General features: G+C 33.6%; 1 protein-coding gene across 7 annotated transcripts in view; it reads left to right on the top strand.

Moving 5' to 3' along the window:
* The window catches only part of BRINP3 (BMP/retinoic acid inducible neural specific 3), a 402,882-nt gene that overhangs the window by 7,828 nt on the left and 374,040 nt on the right, over positions 1–21,014 (top strand). For 5 of the 7 annotated variants that reach the window (XM_023632555.2, XM_023632554.2, XM_023632553.2 and 2 more), the window contains exon 2: positions 13,977–14,262. The exons of the other annotated variants lie outside the window; for them this stretch is intronic. In XM_023632555.2, coding sequence (XP_023488323.1) covers positions 14,142–14,262 — 121 coding nt within the window. In that variant the 5' untranslated portion in view covers positions 13,977–14,141. The remainder of the gene's footprint in view (positions 1–13,976; positions 14,263–21,014) is intronic. 7 annotated transcript variants of the gene reach the window in all.

Below are 21,014 nucleotides of genomic sequence, written 5' to 3'. Positions count from 1 at the left end.
AACATTCACTCTCACCACCAAAAAATATAATCTTTAAAACATTTCAGATGATGTCCACAAACATAAGCCAGTTTGCAAAGAAGTGATTCAATCAAATCAAAGAATAAATTTAAAAATTGAAGCATGGATTCACTCAAGTATTGTGTTGCAAAATCACATATGTGCATACAGGTTGTGTATAATTAGTGTCTGTCATTTGTAATATCTTTGATATGCACGTACTTTTAAGCTATGTTTGTGTAACTGCTTTTAGATATGCAATTTAAAACTGTGTGCAGAAACTCCTTCTTTTGTAGCTAAAGTAAATATAGAACAAAAGTTAATTCAATCAGGAGGTTCCTGGGGTAGACAAGATATTTAAGTGGCTTTCATGTTTTTAGTGTGGTAACATTTCTGATGGTTTGAAAGATCAGCCCTATAAATGTGCTAATAGGGATAGTGGAACAGTCTTTTTCCAGAAGTGAACACCTCTTGAATAATGGTAAACAACATCTAAATTTTTAGAAGAAAATGATTAAAAGTTGAATAAATGCAGCAAAGTTTTAAGAAATGCTCCCTTAAGATAGTTAACCCAAGCTTCTCTCAACATTTTCTTATATAACACTAAACATATTAATATATACACCAATCTAGCTTACTCAAGACATTGAAATTGAATGGCTCTACTTGAGTTTACAATAATAGATTTTCTGGTTATTTATTCAGACCTGTCACCAAAATACAAAGACAAAGTTACAGCACATTTTATAAATGTGATAAGTAATATTTTCAAGATTATGCTATGGAATACTGTGGAAGAAGACTAAAGTTTCCAAAATTGAATAATCTAGACAAAAAGGAATTTCCAATGATCAGTTAGCAACAGCAACAACTAGAAAGTATATTTTTTGTTCCTTACTACTAATTTCACTCCAAATGGAGTTTTTTAAATACCTTGTTAATTATAATTCAAGCATTTTCTTGAGTGAGTAATTATGATGGAATGTGTGTTTTCCAGATTTGTAAGATATACACTTTTCTATTTATTGAAAGTTTCAACCTATCGTTTATAACCACTCAAAAACAGCACTTTCTTTTTTAAATGTGAACTAACAGAAGCGAATCCAGTTTTCTCTGTGAATTGAAATTTATCATAGCTAAGAAAAAAGGAATCTCGAGTAATGTCTTAAGGAGCACTCTACATATCTTTTAAAATTATCCTTAAATTAAATCTTCTTTACAACTGAAGTATTTGTTTTAGCATCTTTCTCACCTTTGAGTGGAGACATAGCATATGGATTTACAAGCTTCCTCTCCAACACATACACATTTTTGCAATACATCTCTCCTTATTTGAGAACTTTTAGATCAAGGACAGATTACTGACATTTTAAATGTATAGCTATCTTTATATTTTGCCCAAAAACTTTGCACTAGTTACGTCTGAATAATGGCAAAGCTGTGTGGAAAAATACCTTTGAGCACCCACGTTCCCTCTTAGAGTGAACTCCAGCAGGTTTTATTAGTATCTTTCATGCATCCATGAAATGCAGACATTTTAACACATCTCTTGTTTAACCAATTTGAAAGACAAAACAGTCAATTACAATCATCTTAAGATAGGCCAGATGAATACAAAAGATCACTCATGTCATTATTACTTTTTAAACCTATCCTTGACAGCTACTATTTAAGGAAATCGATTCTGATTTAGAGTAAGAATCAGTAACTTCAATATAAACTGCTGTGATTAACTCTTAAAAATATTTCTTTCTCATCAATAATATTGAGTCAGTAAGGTAAACAAAAGTTTAATCTAGCCTCACATGATTCTTTCATCACAAAAGTGATAAATTCACACGCTTTGCTAGCTTTTAGATATAAATTTGCTGAGGTCTAAGCTGAAGATGAAAATTTATTTGCTGAGGATTTGAAACCAGACAATTATTAACTGTTCATTAAAAATTTATCTATTATCAAATTTTGGTCTCAGATAAGTCCTGTAGTAGTGATTCTTATGATTTTTATTCAGAAGGTTATTCTGACAAGTCCAGACAAAATGACTTTAAAAATTACCACTATTACATACACGATATGCTGGGTATAGCTAATATTCAATTGTCTCTATATATCAGACATGGTAATGTTCCATTTATTCTTTCTTATAAGATCCTTCAAAATCTGGTTCTTTTTATATAAAAACTCTCTTCAATAATATAGATAGTTTCTGGGGCCGGCACTGTAGGCTAGTGGTTAGCTCGGTACACTCTGCTTTGGCAGCCTGGGTTTGGCTCCCGGGTGTGGACCTATACCACTTGTGGGCAGCCATGCTGTGGTGATGACCCACATACAAAATAGAGGAAGATTAGCACAGATGTTAGCTCAGGGTGAATCTTCCTCAGCAAAAAAAAAAAAAAAAAAAAGAATATATATTGCTTTTTCATTTACTTTGCTTTTCGTTTGAAATTTAGTCAAAGTTCTTTATAGCTTTCTGAGTTTGAAAACAGATTGAGCTATTTTAGAAGTTTAAAGTAATATAATGATAAGTGTGCTTCTTGAAAATATCAAATGGTCTCTAAATTGCATGTTTGGGAATAATGGGGAAAGCAGGTGCTTATTGTTAGAAAAAAAGCTTAGTTAGACAAGCTAGAATTATGTTACCAATACCATGCACTGTAAGGCTGACTACCATGGAAAATGTGGGCTATCCCAGCATGTCTGGCCACTGGGATGACATGCAAACATTATTGCTAAGGAGACATTCTTTAATTAGAAACACCCAGAGTTCCGACATGCTTTTTGAGTTGTTGGTTGAGAAGGCATTAGAGAACAGCAAAGAAAGATTTAACTACCTGATGATGGATTTGTTTCCCTGTTGTAGATCAACTCTTTTTGTTATTACTTCATTTTTGGTTCTTCTAAAAAAAATATTTGTTGGATTTCTGATCAATGGTGTGCACTGGGGAAAACCCGTGGACTTTAACAATGAAAAGATACAACAATTGCTTGTATGGGGCTTACAGTTTTTTGTTATTTGAAGTATACTTTGTTTTAATTAATCCACTAAAGCAAATTTAATGCTTGACCACACATTTTATTTTCACGCATGTCCAACTTTGATGTTGTAAATATAATTCTCTTTGAAAGAAGAGGGTTGTCAAATTCTGCAGTATAGAGATAGGTCCATAAAGGATATATTTTCTATTCAGAGTATTAAAGGATAACTACTAAAGAGAAATGTAGGAACCAGAACCGTCCTGAAAAATAAAGCCATAACAATTCTCAGAGTAGTGATTTAGTTGACATCTTATCGGGGTTTTTCTCCCAAAAAAAGTTAGCTTCTTTTTAACTGGGACATTTCCAGTGGGTTGTAACTTTTGATTTTAGAATTAACCAAAAAAAATCAGATTAACACTATAAGAATTTACTTTGCAAATTTAATTTTCTTACTCCATCGTATATTTATTAAGGGTCTTCTCTGTGCCAGCTCTTTTGTCAGTTTTACAGATGCATTAATGAATAAAACACAAAAATCTCTGCCTCTTGTTGCTTATACTGGAATTATCACATTATTAAAGGAATTATCATCCTATGAATTGAATGCTATCTGTAACCGGGATCAGAAGATAAATTTGAGTCCACTGAGAATATTTATAACCATGCACTCTGAGGTTAAAAAAGTTTGAACCTTTTCATTGTCTTACAAATGGATAAAGAACCTGAAGATTATTATTCTGAAATTTAAAAAATTTTTCCTATGGCCTAAATAAGCAAGACTCTTTTTAAAAAAACTTTCTAATAATTTTACTGAACTTTCTTTGAAAGTTCCTTAAATGCAATATTTCCTTTGTGTGTGACTTGAGAAGATACATTCTTATTTATATTTCTCAATATAATAACTTCTCATTAAAAGTTCATTTCACCTTGTAGCCCTGGTTAATTTCAAGGTAACTTTTGGTCCTTTTATAGATCAAGAGATTTATTGTCCACTTGGTTACCAAACTCCAAGATTTTTCAACTTCATCCCGGTGTTATGTCTTGTTCTTAGAAAATATTAGTAAGTCTTTATTTACAGCAGGATAAATGCCTTTGCTGAACAAGTTAGTACTATACTTTCAGTTTTTACCCATGATCGTTACCAAAAAAAGTGTTTTTAAAGCATTTCTAAAGCTTTGCAAAACTGTAACTGAGGATGTTGTCCATAAAGTCAGGGGCAAAAGGTTTACTATCTTTGTACTTGCATAGATTTTCACAAAGTATGTTTTTTTTTAATGAACTACTTCCTTAAATTCCCCTTAAATTTGCATTTATGTGACAAAATTTTTTTACTGACAGGAAATGTTTTATTCTCCTCACAAATCAGAGTGCTTTTTAATCAGACTATGCCAGAAAAAGCAGAATCAAATTGCCAGTTATAACAACCATTTTAGATCCAGATGTGGGTAGCTATTATTTTCACTCCATTTCTATATGTAGATTATTTTAATCTTTATTTTAAAATGTCTTCTGTTTCACTGTTTTGATAGTCAAAAATACTAATTATTATAAATTTTCTGAAGCGTTGCTCATATTTTAGTTTAAAATTAGATTTTATAATCTAAATAGACTATTCTAAACCTCCTGCATCTGAAGTTTATTCTTTAGTCCTTGACCACTTTCTTTATGAATTAAGTAGGATCAGAAGCCTACCGAAGTGTTTTGTTATATAATCACATATGTTGAAGTACTGAGATTTTTATATTTAAAATATAAAGATCACCCAGGTGACTCTTGAACTTTGGGCTTTTGAGAATAATTTCCCTTAGGTGCTGGATAGAATTAAGGAATGGAGCTCAATTTCTCTTCATTTTTACTAATCAGTTCTTCCATTATGTAGTAGCATTTAACTTCCTATTTATTGGTAGGACAAGATTGTATTGACAGGATCAAGCAGGAGATTAGTTCTCTCCGCAGTATATACTCCTCAGAGGAATACTAACCCTCATTAAGATGGAAAACACTTAAAGCTGTAACTCAGAGGCACTGTATTGCTTGATCAGCTAAAATAAATAACGAGAAGGACCCTCCGGAATACAGGCTTAGCAGAGTTAAATGACTAGAAAAACTCACTTCTAATGCCAGGCTTAACCTATACAACGTGATTTAAAACAAGGCAGCTCAGTTTTTGTGTTTTTTTTCAAAGACAAGAGAAAAAATACAATAGTCATGCGTTGCTAACATATCAATATAATCGCAGTCTCTTTTACAGTGAACAGCCCATAACAGCTCAAACAGCCCATAAAGTTAAAAAAAAAAAAAAGGAGCATTCAATTCAGTGCACGTTCCAGAAACTTACTATATGCATTAGAGTGCATTAATCATTAGAGGCCACAGGAATTACTGGAACATAATTCCTGCTAGCAAGCCCTTCATAATCTGGTCCTACAAACAAAGGTGTTAAAAGAAGATAATACTAGCATATTGTGAAATTTTAGAAGATTCATGAATGGAAACCCATCCAGTCTACATTTATTTTAATAATTTTCAAACTGCCATATTCAAAAGGATTTAAGGTTGTTATTAACCCACCAGGAAGTTCGTTGTCTTTAAAATTCAAAAGGAATGGCTAATTCAAATAAGAGTAAATTCCATTCTTTTTTGTATTCCCTGATTGGATGACCTCAGGTTTCTGTGAGGCCTGGAGTTGAATGGTATTTTTTTGCTTTAGGGATTATCAATATTTTTTAACTTTATATAAATTTGTTTTACTTTTTGGAGGGAAATTGAAAGAATTATCAATGCACAAGGAAAAGGAAAACAATGTTTAGTGTGATTCTTAGGTATACCCAGTGATAAGTTGTATAGCTAAAAGTCAGAATGACTTTCTTACCATTTCTACACATTACTGTTTATTTCAACAGATGCACAAAGATAAAGCAATCTTTTCTCTATACTTTTGGTGGAGTACAGAAAAGAGAGTGGCAAAATCCTACCTATTCATATGGAAAATGGCACACATTGTTAATGTATGCAAAACTATATCTTGAAAAATTATTTGACATCTTTATGTAATAAAATGCAGAATTCTAGTCAATTAGGAATTCTACTCTATTTAAAAATTCATTACCTTTAAATAAACAGTGTCTCTAGACACTTAATCTATTAAGTAAGAACAATTTTAGGACATTTGAAGTCTAAAAGTATAGATCATACCTGGTATTTAACTAAAGTTGTAAATTAAAACATCATTACTAAAGTAATGATGTAAATTATTCAATAATTGAGCTCTCATTCATTTATTAATTTGACTATACTAAATGTAGGTCATAAACATTCAAAGATGAAAATGCATATGCATATATGCATTTGGAAAATGATGCATTACGTTATCCCTATATGTTTGAATGTGTTCATCTAACGTAGTACTTGATTTTCACTGCTGATCTAGAAAAGCAATGCCTTTAAAACTGCTTTTATAATATCCTGGGATCTTTCCTGAAATAGAGTACTATAAAATTTACATGTATGTATATTTTAGCTGTAGTTCTCAGTTTTCACAGTATTGTTCCTTAAAATAATACTTGTTAGAAATGATCCTTGTATTTTTGATATGATCTGGTATGTCTGAGAATATAAGAAAAGTGACCTTAATTAAAAATTTAGGACTGCATTTTAGCAAAATATTAAAGTCATCTCATTCCACATACATTTTTTGTCTCCCATTGTGAGATACCAATTCTGTTTTATATTTGTTGGGTAGGTTTTTTTTTTCTTTAATAATACTATAAAGCAATTTATAATAACACTGAGTAATCTAGCCTATTGGATTAATCTTGCATTTTCTCTGACGGGAGGATAAGTAAATTAAATCAGTTTGACTATGATGATGTTTTTTAACCTGATAACACATGTAATCTGAAAAAACTGAAAAATTCTGATTCTTTAGTTTATAGTACATGTCTTAAAAGATGTTAAATGGAATCACATTTGGTTGATTAAACTATAATCTTCACTGAAAACATTAAATTACACGAAGCAGACATACTTTGAAAACCTGTAACATGAAAAACTATATTATAAAAACCCATAATATGTCATTACTCAGATCACTTACTTATAATAGCCTGAGATAAAAATTTCTCATTTTAATTTTAACTTTATTTTCTGTTTCTATTATTTATATATTCCATTTAAAATTTTTATTTTCTTCAAAAGGATTTCATTAAGTGCCAACAAAAATCCTAAATAAATAACTTCAATCCGCAGTCAGTTCTAATTAGGTTGTAGTGTGGTGTTAACAGAGATAGCGTGCTTTTCCATTTGACTTGAAGACCAGTGCCATTGAATCCCTGTTCGGCTGCATGTTTATTCACCTTGAACTTCAATCATTAAACAAGGAAATGATGATAATAATATATACCACATTGGGTTGCTGGGAGGTGAAAGAAGGAAATATTGTAAAGTGCTTGGCATATCAAAAGAGCTCCATAAAGGTTATTTTTGTTGTGAAGGAAATAAAAATAGCACATCATTTTCATCATTAATGTCTTTTTTTTCCCTATGAGGTTTGGAGGGACTTAAGTTAAAGTTATCTGTAGAACATGACTTTCCAAACCAAGAGGGGCAAGCTATTCAACTGCTGTTTCTATGTTATTATTATTTAAATTCAAGAGTGACAACACAATGGAACATTCGCTATGCTCCTTAGTGAGAATAGGATGTATGTTTGTCTTTATCTGTGAACTCTGCTTCATTTGGTCTATTTTAGAAACTATGAATTATACAACATAAATGCAGAGATTTTGAGTTTTCCACAATTATGTACATGACCGGGGTAATTCCTTATAACTGTACCTAAAGCTAATAATTAATAATGGTGCTTTTATATCCTTGTTATTAACAGTTTTTGAATATTAAGAATGCTTTACCTTGATATTACTTGAACATACCATTTATGTTTATGGTTTGGACACCAAACCGTTACCTTAGAACACCATTTTCTTCCTTTCTCAACTGTTAAAGAGATTGTCATCCTGAGTATAGTTTGGATGCAAACCCTCTGTAAGTCTTTCTTTTTTCTTTCCATGTAGAAGGAGTCTCCTTAATCTTGCGGTCCATATCACATTAATTATACCTGGATTTGGTTCTTAGTTAATCATCATTTATTCATTCACTCAATCAATACTTATTAAGTAACTATTTCAGTCACTTCCCTAACTGTACTCAGTTGTCATTAAAACAGGAACAGTCATTGTCCTCCTAAAACTAAGTCTAATTGGGAAGAACGGAGATATGCAGACAAATAGACAAAATATATAAATAAATATGCAATATAAATGTACTATAATTGATTATGTAATAGAATCATGACCAACCAACCTCGCAAAGTCATAGAAAGCTTTGTGGAGGAAGTGACAATCTAGTCTGAAGTTCAAAGATAGGTCAGGGTTGAGCAGTGAAGGGATCTACGTAGAAAGAATGGTTCAGGCAGAGTACACTTCATAAGCAAAGATCCTGAGGATGGGGGGAAAGTGAGGTGAACTCAAGGACTAAAATTATGACTGAAGCAAAGTGGTTGTCTGGTTGATAGTGGTGGTGTCATACCCACAGAGGGAGGATGTGGATGAAAAGCTAAGGAAGGGAAGATAATTTTATAAATTATTTTAAAGAGTTTGAGTGTTATCCAGAAGGCAAAAGGCACAATTACACAAATGAGAGTAGAAGAGTCGTATGTTCAGATTTAACTTTTTAGTAAGATAATTCTGTAGTAAAAAGAACAGACTGGAAAGAGCCACGTGGATGTTAAAAAGAACAATTATGGAGTTATTGTAGTGATTCACAATAGAGGGGCAATGGTGGTAGTATTGGGGGTACAGAATGACCCAGTCAAGTAAAGTGAGTGTGGAGAGAATATGATAGATTTGATTCTTAGGAGGAAGAACACATAGAACTTGGGAATTGGTTAGACGTGTGCAATGAGCGAAAAAGTAGAGGAAAGTAGGATTTGGGCTTAAGTATTTGAGTGAATAAAGTATCCTTTATGAGATAAGGAAACCAGAAAGAGAAAAAATTTGGAAAATGTTGAATTTAGTTGACAGAGGTCTTGCTTTCTAACGGAGAGTATCACAGGGTGTGTTTCCTGCCTTCCATATGGCCTTCTTCATTTGATTGTAAGTTTCTGAGGACAGAAATGGTATTTTTAGTGATACCTATGGTCCACTCCCATCTCAAAACATATCAGAGTATTTTGCACATTGTAGGTGATCAATAAGATTTACTCTATTATTTTGATTTTCTATAATAATAATTCTATCAAATAGGAATATAAACAATGAGTAACTAAGTGGAAAAACATTTGAAAATATACAGTTAAAATATATTTAACTCTTCTATCATTTATTTGCTTATATAATGTTATATTTAATGAAGTTACTTCAGGGCTATCATTCATTCCAACATATAATAAAATAATTACCATTATTATGTAATATATGACAATATAATATGCTATATGGTTTAATAGATTCTGGGACTATTATGTATAAGTATATGTATTTTATAATAAAATGATTCTAATATTTATTCTTTAATAGAATACTATATAATATCTATTCCACTAAATTATTTGTGAAAATGTGGCTTCTAAGTAAATACAATGGCTTTGGGAATTGGAGATTTCTTTCATTTTGAAAACTCAACTTTTTACACTTACAAGCTTCAGTATTAGTGATTATGAATGTTAAGGAGCTATTTTATAGAGCAATGTAGCAGTTGGTCAAGATAAGGAACTTGGAGAATGGTTATATGACCTTTGGCAAATCAGTCAGTTTTCTTTAGAGAAAGAATAGAATATGTGGTAAATATAAACAGTGAATCTAGCTGAGGAATATACATGTTTACTGTACTAGTCTCTCAACTTTTCTGTGGGCTTTACATATTTCAAAATAACAACATATCTTTAAAACAATTATTTATGAAACTTCTTTGCATATGCAAAATCACAAGTGTGTTTTATTCCCTGAGAAAATATTTTGGATGTGCTAGCAGCAAAAATCAGTCCAAATGCACATGTAGAAGAAATTATATAGCATGCAATGTCAATTGTTTAACAAATAGTAATCATTAGTATTGAACAACCAACTAGATATTGGATAATGAGATAATGTGGTCTAAAAGATGAGCCTCTGTATGACCCACTGCTTTAAAGGACCTTATGTCTAAGTCAGTGATACGTAATCTTCTTTCTATCTTTGTGGTTTCAGCTTTACTAGTAATGGCCCTAAGTTTAGCTGCTTACTTCAGTAGGGACCTCTGAATGTCCTCAAAGGGAGTCTGTTCACTGCTTTTGTCATTGGCAATCTATATTATAAACTGAGTTCATTTTAATATTATAGGAAATATTTTATTTATGAATTTCCAATTCTTGATATGTCAATATTTGCGATAAAAGTAATGCACCAGCACCCTGGAATAGGATTACAGACAGCTAGTGAGGAGCAATAATTATATACTAGAATATATGTGTGAGTAGGTATATATATATATTTATATATACACACCTATATTACATAATATCTTATGTATTTATTATATATTATATACATTAGTGTATATTACTGTATATGTAACGTCCTTTTGTCATGCTTTCTTCTGCACAGATTTTCAAGGCCATTGCGTATTTGCAAATAATAAAGTATAAGATGCTAACGTTTCCAGTGAATTTTATTTTGTGAGTAACAATTTGTTGTAAGAGCGGGCCATGTACTAAATACCTATTTTTTAAACAGTGTGATATTCCAATACTTATGGCTTCCTTTTACCTTATGCAAAGAAAAACTTGATCAATATCACTTTTTAATTAAACACCACTTTTTTTAACGTGAACTCATGGTTTTCGTTTTGCTCTGTTTCTAATGTTTTATTGTTTTTTTCTTTCTTCAATTTCTTTTTAGTCTTCATAAAATGCACCCTTATATGTTCTGGAAAATGTTGTAGATTGCCATTGCCATTTGATCTGTTGGTCGCTTAGACACATATTCAGGAATAGTAGATTCAAGGTCATTTTTCACTTTCCCTGTATTCCAGGGAGTGAAATTGATGACTTCACTTATTAGTTTAGTAATTTTTATTTTCTTTCATCATGATTCCTCTTCCTTAGCAGTACCTGTAAGTTTAGCTGTTTACTTCAGTAGTGACCTCCAAATGTCCTCAAAGGGGCTTTATTCACTACTTTTGTCATTGGCAATCTATCTATAAAGTCAGCTCTCACACAAGGGTAGATATGGTTATTAACTCAAGCCAAATAAAGGAACCGATTCAGCCCATTCAGTAATAATTTAAAAATTAGTATTCATATGCAAGGGTGATTCAACTGTGCATTTACCTGCTTTTGTGACAAACTAGGTGAATGAAGTCCTTTTGTTAGTGAAAATTGAGTCTAATGGCCACTTGTTCTGAGGAACTGGGGAAGCCAGCATCCTTGTCTTAATGTATTCTAACAGTGCTTTTCTCTCTGTTTTGTACCTCTTCGAGGCAGTTTCTCAAAGACAGCTTCAGTGGAACTGTTGGGTACCACACTTTTTCTATTGTACATCTCTTTAAAAAGATTTTATAATTATTTCAAGAAATCCTGTAAATTAACTTAAATTTGGGCAAGATTGATATCCACATGTACTAACAAACTATGCTTTAAGAAAAACTCATTTCTGAACAGAAGTGGAAACATGTACCCAAATTAGAAGTAGAAGAACCAAAAATAATTAAAACCTAATATTAACATTTTTAGGCAGTTCGTCTACACATAATTTAAGAAAATCTTTGCATCTTCCTTTGCGTTAAGATTAGGGAATATGAGGATGATGAAACATCTTCAACATACTTGATACAGGAAAGAATAAAAACTGTGGTTCTGGGTAACTATATCTTCAAAAATTATAGAATTTTAGAATAGGACCTTAAATGCCACGTAGGTCAATCATATCCTACTTTGTTAACACTTTGTGTCTTACAAACTCATGTGCTTAAGCTCAAGCGTTGGTATAATTTTATGGTATATAATTACATGATTTCATACCAGTATGAAATATACTTTGAAGCACTCCTAATGTCCTTACCACATGCTAGGCATTAGTCTCTGTGCTTTATGTAAGAAAATTTAATTTTTTTGTAACACTGATTAAATGTTGTTAGCTTGAATATATATGATCAGCAGAATAAAAGTGTGTGTTTAAGAAAAATTAGAAATAATTATTAGTCACAGGAGATGATAGTAAATGGTATAGCTCCCACATAACAAAACAATATTTACAAAATATTTATATTCTTCATCTGAATTTGAAGCTATGAGTTGAATCATTTGACAACACTATATTTACACAAATAATTGATGGAGATCCAGAATTTTCCAACTCTTATTCCAAAGTCTTCGTGTTATATGATATGATCCTTTGTTATGATAAATTATTTTTAAACTGTCTTCACTTATAAGACTTCCTATGTAGTTTACAAAAGAGGACATTTCTTAATCACTACAGTGCAGCAACTCATATGATTGGGGACACTCACATGATTGGGACAGCTCATATGATTGAGACAACTGATATGATTGGGGCAACTCATAGTAGTATGAGGGTATTGATCTTTTTAATTGTGTGAATCTGATGACCTATGTCAGCCATATTGTATCACTGTTTTGAGTTACTTCATATTTGCAAAATTATTGCTGTACATTTCTCATTATATAAATAGTTCACGATTAAATTATGAATTATAGAGTTATAACTAGAAAGCAAATTAAAACTATTTGCCTTATCCAAACACTAGAGAAATATTGCAACTACTATAATTAAAATATTTTACTTAATACTGTGCATTTTTATTGCTTTCTAAAGAAATTTTGCTGACTAAAAACTCTCACAACTAAAACTTTTTTGTTAGAATTATATTTTGCACAGTTCTCTGTGCTATAAATAATAATATTGGAAAAGATTGGTGAGGGTGGAAAATAAAACTGAGTTAAAATGTCTGTGGAATATTTTGTGTAGCATATAGACATTGCATCAGTTGCTTTGTGTAATGTCATTTATACTATACCACACTGGGATTGCACCTCTTGTTACTTTATTTTGAATGCTTTTTTGAATAAATTAATGTATGTGGTTTCATAGTTTATGTATAATCTGCATTGTCTAGTTTGTGTGTGTATATGAATTTTGTAGGTATGCCTATTTATCTCATGAATAAGACAGATATGCACATTTAAATCTTTTAAAGCTCCTAGAAATAATTTAATTATGATTCTGATTAAATAATCAGGGAAGTTTGTCCCTAGTAGAATAATGGGACAAAAAACTTCTGAGCAAATACACACCTCCACTCCCATACCCCCCACACACATCCATCCATCCATTTACACAGAGAGAGATAGCTAGATGGACACACATGCACACGCACATCAACACAATTTTTTATTTATTTACGTATTCTTAGAGCCACAGTTTTAGTCCATGCAAGTTTATCTATATTATGGAAATGCTACCTGTATATCTTTAACTCATTTTTAAAGCATTTTTCAAAATAACGAAAGTACATAATAAAATACATCTAGTATTAAAATTTATAGCACAATTTATGAAATAATTAAACATATTTAGCATTTGTTTTGAAAGTGTCCAATGTTATAAAACGTTTAAGCAAAAAAAAAAAGAATTATTAGTTGAAGATTCTGATAGTTCTTCCGTAGGCTTTCATGATGCACTGTGTCACGCTGTCATAATAAGGCCTCTTATGACTCAGTGACTTATTTTCCAATAAGTACAAAAAGACACAAAGTATGAAAGATATAGAACTTTGAAAAAAAAGAAATCGTTTCGGTTTACTTATTATTATTCACTTTGGCTATCGTCTAATTTAAAACAATGATATTAGATTTTTAAAAGAAGGCACTAGCCACCTCAGCACCTTACTTGCCAGCAAAGAATCTTCTAGGGGTTAACTAATTGCCTGTGTATTTTGTCTAGGTGTTGAGGGAAAGCTAAGAGAATGAAGGCTCTAAATCCCCAGTGGAAGCATGATATGGCGGAGCAGAGCTGGTGCTGAATTGTTCTCTCTGATGGCTCTATGGGAGTGGATAGCCCTGAGTCTTCATTGCTGGGTTTTAGCGGTTGCTGCTGTTTCGGATCAGCATGCCACAAGCCCCTTCGACTGGCTCCTCTCTGATAAGGGACCCTTCCATCGCTCACAGGAATACACAGATTTTGTGGACAGAAGCCGGCAGGGATTTAGCACAAGATACAAGATATACAGGTATGAAGCAAAGGGAAAGCAATTACAGAGATATCTTCCTTGAAGACTGTGTATAAATGAGTTTCTCTAAGGGAAAGTTTCAGATGGGAAAGGGTTATCATCAGAAGGGTTATTATTGCTATTCACCATAGTAGTGTTTTCTTGTTACTTAAAAGCATTTCTTGTAGATGTAACGTATCACAGAAAAACTAGATAATGGTGACCACTTGTGCATCACCCCCGAATTTAAGAATGCTACATTGCTTTAAAGTAAATTCCAATCAACTTTGAGGCTGAACTTGTCATTTTAAATAACCCACATTTTTAAATGAATTTTCTTGAATGGCATTTCCTTTCTTCCTTATACCAGCTATGTTACCTTTTTTAGCTTAAGTGGAAACGATATCTTCTACTAGTCACTGAGAAATTGAGTCCTTTTATCCTTTTTGGCCTAAAAGGTAATTGTACATTCAGAAGCTGGAGGAAATAGCAGTGGGATAAAAAGAAATAGCAGATAAATAGGACATAATAGCGAAGGCCAAGAAAAAGGAGGAGATTGAGATTTGTGGCCTTTAACTTTGACTGCTTTTCTATGTTTGAAATTAAATAAGTCACACAAAAGGAGTCATATATTAAGCCCAAGAGACTCCTTGCTCCTCCCAAGCCCAGGGAATCTGTTAAATAGGGGAATGTACAAGTGGTTGCCTGAATGGATTAGCTTGCATTGATCTATCATAAAGAATCTTTCATGTAAAGTTATCAGTTTGGTTTGCTTCTTCATGATCCACGTTTACAATTCCTAGTGATTGGTGTAGCATTTATGTGGAAGCAAAACATAGTTTTGTATTTTTGCGTCTGTATCTATGTAGATCCTGTGCTATAAATATTTTATTTTATGTTGTATGTGCACCAGAGGGCACTCCGCTTCTGATCTGTATGCAGTCTTTTCTACAGCATTGTGAGAAATTTATAAGTTCCATCAGCAATGCAGGTTTAAAGAAGAGATTGAGGGTACTGAGCAAGCTCCATGAAGCATCACGCAATTATTGCTGTGTTGTTGTTGTTTTATTTTTAATAAGCAATTCCATAGTCCAGGCAGCCAGAGCTGCTAAAAGACTTATTCTAATTTTTAAAAAAATGCAGTGACAAATATTAAAGATTTTCTTTCTGAAATGCAGAGGGGAAACAGTCAATCTATAATGATTGCAGCTGTATTCATTTTTCCATGTGTTCATTGGTTTAGCCAGCTTTCCATCACAAATTGTGTGGAGCCCCTTGAATTTAAGATTGTAAGAATGTCTTATGTTTCAGCATTCTGCAAGAGGATTTCTAACAGTCTGTCAAACAACTGATGCCAGAGTATGTCTCCATGATTATGGCATCTCTATTGGGAGGTTTGAGATGTTGGCTTGTATGTGATTGTTGTGGTTTGGCTTATCGGTGGATCGGTTGTGAGTTGCAAACACGGCTTGACATGTTTTCAGAGGTTCTAGGTTCAATGAAAGAGGCATTATTTGGCTCACCCTTGAAACCTTGCCTAACAATGCTATGATCATTGATGGTTGCTACAAAATGAACGATATAATATATTCATGAGGATTCCTTTGGTCTTGACACAGTGAGATATTTTATTTGTCCAACTAGTGTTTCCTTAAATTCCAGAGACTGCTATCCACCTATCCATCTGATATAATGGATCTGAGTTTTTCCTGGTGAAGTTAACCTTATTTTTGAGATATTAGAGAAGACTGAAATCCAAGGATTAGAATAGCTTTCTTTTTTTTTTTTTTTTTTTTTTTTTTTTTTTTTTTATTAATGTTATGATAGATTACAACCTTGTGAGATTTCAGTTGTACATTTTTGTTAGTCATGTTGTGGGTACACCACTTCCCCCTCCGTACCCTCCCCCCACCCCCCCTTTTCCCTGGTAACCACCCATCAGATCTCCTTATCAATATGCTAATTTCCACCTATGAGTGGAGTCATATAGAGTTCGTCTTTCTCTGACTGACTTATTTCGCTTAACATAATGCCCTCGAGGTCCATCCACATTGTTGTGAATGGGCCAATTTCGTCTTTTTTTATGGCTGAGTAGTATTCCATTGTGTATATATACCACATCTTCTTTATCCAATCATCAGTTTCTGGGCATGTAGGCTGGTTCCACGTCTTGGCTATTGTGAATAATGCTGCGATGAACATAGGGGTGCAACGGACTCTTGAGATATCTGATATCAGGTTCTTAGGATAGATACCCAGTAATGGGATGGCTGGGTCATAGGGTATTTCTATTTTTAACTTTTTGAGAAATCTCCATACTGTTTTCCATAGTGGCTGTACCAGTTTGCATTCCCACCAACAGTGTATGAGGGTTCCTCTTTCTCCACAACCTCTCCAACATTTGTCGTTCTTGGTTTTGGATGTTTTTGCCAATCTAACGGGGGTAAGGTGATATCTTAGTGTAGTTTTGATTTGCATTTCCCTGATGATTAGCGATGATGAACATCTTTTCATGTGTCTATTGGCCATATTCATATCTTCTTTTGAGAAATGTCTGTTCATGTCCTCTGCCCATTTTTTGATCGGGTTGTTTGTTTTTTTGTTGTTAAGCAGTGTGAGTTCTTTGTATATTATGGAGATTAACCCTTTGTCGGATAAGTGGCTTGTAAATATTTTTTCCCAATTAGTGAGCTGTTTTTTTGTTTCAATCCTGTTTTCCCTTGCCTTGAAGAAGCTCTTTAGTCTGATGAAGTCCCATTTGTTTATTCTTTCTATTGTTTCCCTCAACTGAGGAGTTACAGTGTCCGAAAAGATTCTTTTGAAACTGATGTCAAAGAGTGTACTGCCTATATTCTCTTCCAAAAGACTTATTGTCTCAGGCCTAATCTTTAGGTCTTTGATCCATTTTGAGTTTATTTTGGTGTGTGGTGAAAAAGAATGGTCAATTTTCAATCTTTTGCATGTGGCTGTCCAGTTTTCCCAGCACCATTTGTTGAAGAGACTTTCTTTTCTCCATTGTAGGCCCTCTGCTCCTTTGTCGAAGATTAGCTGTCCATAGATGTGTGGTTTTATCTCTGGGCTTTCAATTCTGTTCCATTGATCTGTGGACCTGTTTTTGTACCAGTACCATGCTGTTTTGATCACTGTAGCTTTGTAGTATGTTTTGAAATCGGGGATTGTGATTCCGCCGGCTTTGTTTTTCTTGCTCAGGATTGCTTTAGCAATTCGCGGTCTTTTGTTGCCCCATATGAATTTTAGGATTGTTTGTTCAATTTCTGTGAAGAATGTTCTTGGGATTCTGATTGGGATAGCATTGAACCTGTATATTGCTTTAGGTAGTATGGACATTTTAACTATGTTTATTCTTCCAATCCATGTGCAAGGAATGTTTTTCCATCTCTTTATGTCATCGCCTATTTCTTTCAAGAAAGTCTTGTAGTTTTCATTGTATAGATCCTTCACTTCCTTGGTTAAGTTTATCCCAAGGTATTTTATTCTTTTCGTTGCGATTGTGAATGGGATAGAGTTCTTGAGTTCTTTTTCTGTTAGTTTATTGTTAGTGTATAGAAATGCTACTGATTTATGCACGTTAATTTTATACCCTGCTACTTTGCTGTAGTTGTTGATTATTTCTAATAGTTTTTCTGTGGATTCTTTGGGGTTTTCTATGTATAAGATCATGTCGTCTGCAAACAACGAGAGTTTTACTTCTTCGTTACCTATTTGGATTCCTTTTATTTCTTTTTCCTGCCGAATTGCTCTGGCCAGCACCTCCAGAACTATGTTGAATAGGAGTGGTGAAAGTGGGCACCCTTGTCTTGTTCCTGTCCTCAGAGGGATGGCTTTCAGCTTTTGTCCATTGAGTATGATGTTGGCTGTGGGTCTATCATATATGGCCTTTATTATGTTGAGGTACTTTCCTTCTATACCCATTTTACTGAGGGTTTTTATCATAAATGGGTGTTGGATCTTGTCGAATGCTTTCTCTGCATCTATTGAGATGATCATGTGGTTTTTGGTTTTCATTTTGTTGATGTAGTGTATCACGTTGATTGACTTGCGGATGTTGAACCATCCCTGTGTCCCTGGTATAAATCCCACTTGATCATGGTGTATAATCTTTTTGATGTATTGCTGTAATCGGTTAGCCAAAATTTTGTTGAGGATTTTTGCATCTATGTTCATCAGTGATATCGGCCTGTAGTTCTCCTTCTTTGTGTTGTCCTTGTCAGGTTTGGGGATCAGAGTGATGTTGGCTTCATAGAATGTGTTAGGGAGTTCTCCATCTTTCTCAATTTTCTGGAACAGTTTGAGGAGAATAGGTATTAAGTCTTCTTTGAATGTTTGGTAGAATTCTCCAGAGAAGCCGTCTGGTCCTGGACTCTTATTTTTGGGGAGGTTTTTGATTACCGTTTCTATTTCCTTACTTGTGATTGGTCTATTCAGATTCTCCATTTCTTCCTGATTCAGTTTGGGGAGATTGTAGGAGTCTAGGAATTTGTCCATTTCTTCCAGGTTGTTCAATTTGTTGGCATATAGTTTTTCATAGTATTCTCTTATGATCTCTTGTATTTCATTGGTATCTGTTGTGATTTCTCCTCTGTCATTCCTGATTTTATTAATTTGCGATTTCTCTCTTCTTTTCTTGGTGAGTCTGGCTAGGGGTTTGTCAATTTTGTTAATTCTTTCGAAGAACCAACTCTTTGTTTCATTGATCCTTTCTATTGTCTTTTTTGTTTCAATATCGTTTATTTCTGCTCTTATTTTTATTATTTCCCTCCTTCTACTGACTCTGGGCCTTGTTTGTTCTTCTTTTTCTAGTTCTGTTAGGTGTCGTTTGAGGTTGCTTACGTGAGCTTTTTCTTGTTTAGTGAGGTGAGCCTGTATTGCGATGAATTTCCCTCTTAGGACTGCTTTTGCTGCATCCCAAATGATTTGGTATGTCGTGTTCTCATTTTCATTTGTCTCCAGATAATATTTGATTTCTTCTTTAATTTCTTCAATGATCCATTGTTTGTTGAGAAGCGTGTTGTTTAGTCTCCACATTTTTGCACCTTTCTCTGCTTTTTTCTTGTAGTTGATTTCTAGTTTAATAGCGTTATGATCAGAAAAGATGCTTGATATTATTTCAACTCTCTTGTATTTATTGATGTTTGCTTTGGTTCCCAAAATATGGTCAATCCTTGAGAATGTTCCATGTGCACTTGAGAAGAATGTGTAACCTGCTGTTTTTGGATGAAGTGTTCTATATATATCTATTAAGTCCATCTGGTCTAATTTTTCATTTAATTCTATTATTTCCTTGTTGATTTTCTGTCTGGATGTTCTGTCCATTGGTGTTAATGGTGTGTTGAGGTCCCCTACTATTATTGTATTGTTGTTGATGTCTTCTTTTAGTTCTATTAAGAGTTGCTTTACAAATTTTGGTGCTCCTGTGTTGGGTGCGTATATATTTATAAGTGTTATGTCTTCTTGGTGGAGAGTCCCTTTTATCATTATATACTGTCCCTCTTTGTCTTTCTTTATCTGTTTTGCTTTGAAATCTACCTTGTCTGATATTAGTATAGCGACACCTGCTTTCTTTTGTTCATTATTAGCTTGGAGTATTGTTCTCCATCCCTTCACTCTGAGTCTGTGTTTGTCTTTGGGGCTGAGGTGTGTTTCCTGGAGGCAGCATATTGTTGGATCTTGTTCTTTGATCCATCCTGCCACTCTGTGTCTTTTGATTGGGGAGTTCAATCCATTTACATTTAGAGTGATTATTGAGACGTGGGGACCTACCACTACCATTTTGTGTCTTGTTTTCCGGTTTTCTTCAGTTTCCTTTGTTTCTCGTCCCATGGTTTAATCTGTTCTGATGTAGAGCTGCTACTCTCTGTTGTTGTCCTTCTACTTATCTCCTCTGCTCTTGGTTTTGTAGCCCCTTTCCTTTTTTGGATTTTTCAGGAATGAGGGTTTTCCTGAGGATTTCCTGAAGAGGAGGTTTTGTGGCAATGAACTCCCTTAATTTTTGTTTATCTGGGAAAGTTTTTATTTCTCCATCGTATTTGAAGGATATTTTCGCTGGGTAGAGAATTCTCGGCTGTAGGTTTTTGTCCTTCAGATTTTTGAATATATCATTCCACTCTCTTCTAGCCTGTAAAGTTTCTGCTGAGAAATCTGCTGATAGCCTGATGGGGGTTCCTTTGTAGGTTAGTTTCTTTTGCCTGGCTGTCCTTAATATTTTCTCCTTGTCGTTGACTTTTGCTAGCTTCACTACTATATGCCGTGGAGTTGGTCTTCTTGCATTGATAAAGTTTGGAGATCTATTGGCTTCTGTCACCTGAAGATCCATCTCCCTCACCAGATTTGGGAAGTTCTCAGCCATTATTTCTTTGAATAGGTTTTCTGCCCCTTTCTCCTTCTCTTCTCCCTCTGGTATACCTATAATCCTTACGTTGCATCTCCTAATTGTGTCTGATAATTCTCGGAGAGTTTCTTCATTTCTTTTAAGTCTTGCTTCTCTCTCCTCCTCTGCCTGCAACAATTCTATATTGCCATCTTCCAAATTGCTAATTCTTTCCTCCATATTATCGGCCCTACTGTTCAGAGCATCTAGATTTTTCTTAATCTCCTCTATTGTGTTCTTCATTTCCAATATTTCTGTTTGGTTCTTCTTTATCGTATCAAACTCTTTTGTGACATAGCTCCTGAACTCGTTGAGTTGTCGGTCAGAATTCTCTCTTAACTCAGTGAGTATTTTAATGATGGCTGTTTTGAAGTCATCATCATTT

Source organism: Equus caballus, chromosome 30, assembly GCF_041296265.1.
Source record: "Equus caballus isolate H_3958 breed thoroughbred chromosome 30, TB-T2T, whole genome shotgun sequence".
Taxonomy (NCBI): domain Eukaryota; kingdom Metazoa; phylum Chordata; class Mammalia; order Perissodactyla; family Equidae; genus Equus; species Equus caballus.
The sequence above is the reverse complement of the archived record's forward strand: the minus strand, read 5'-3'. Positions and strand labels throughout refer to the sequence as shown.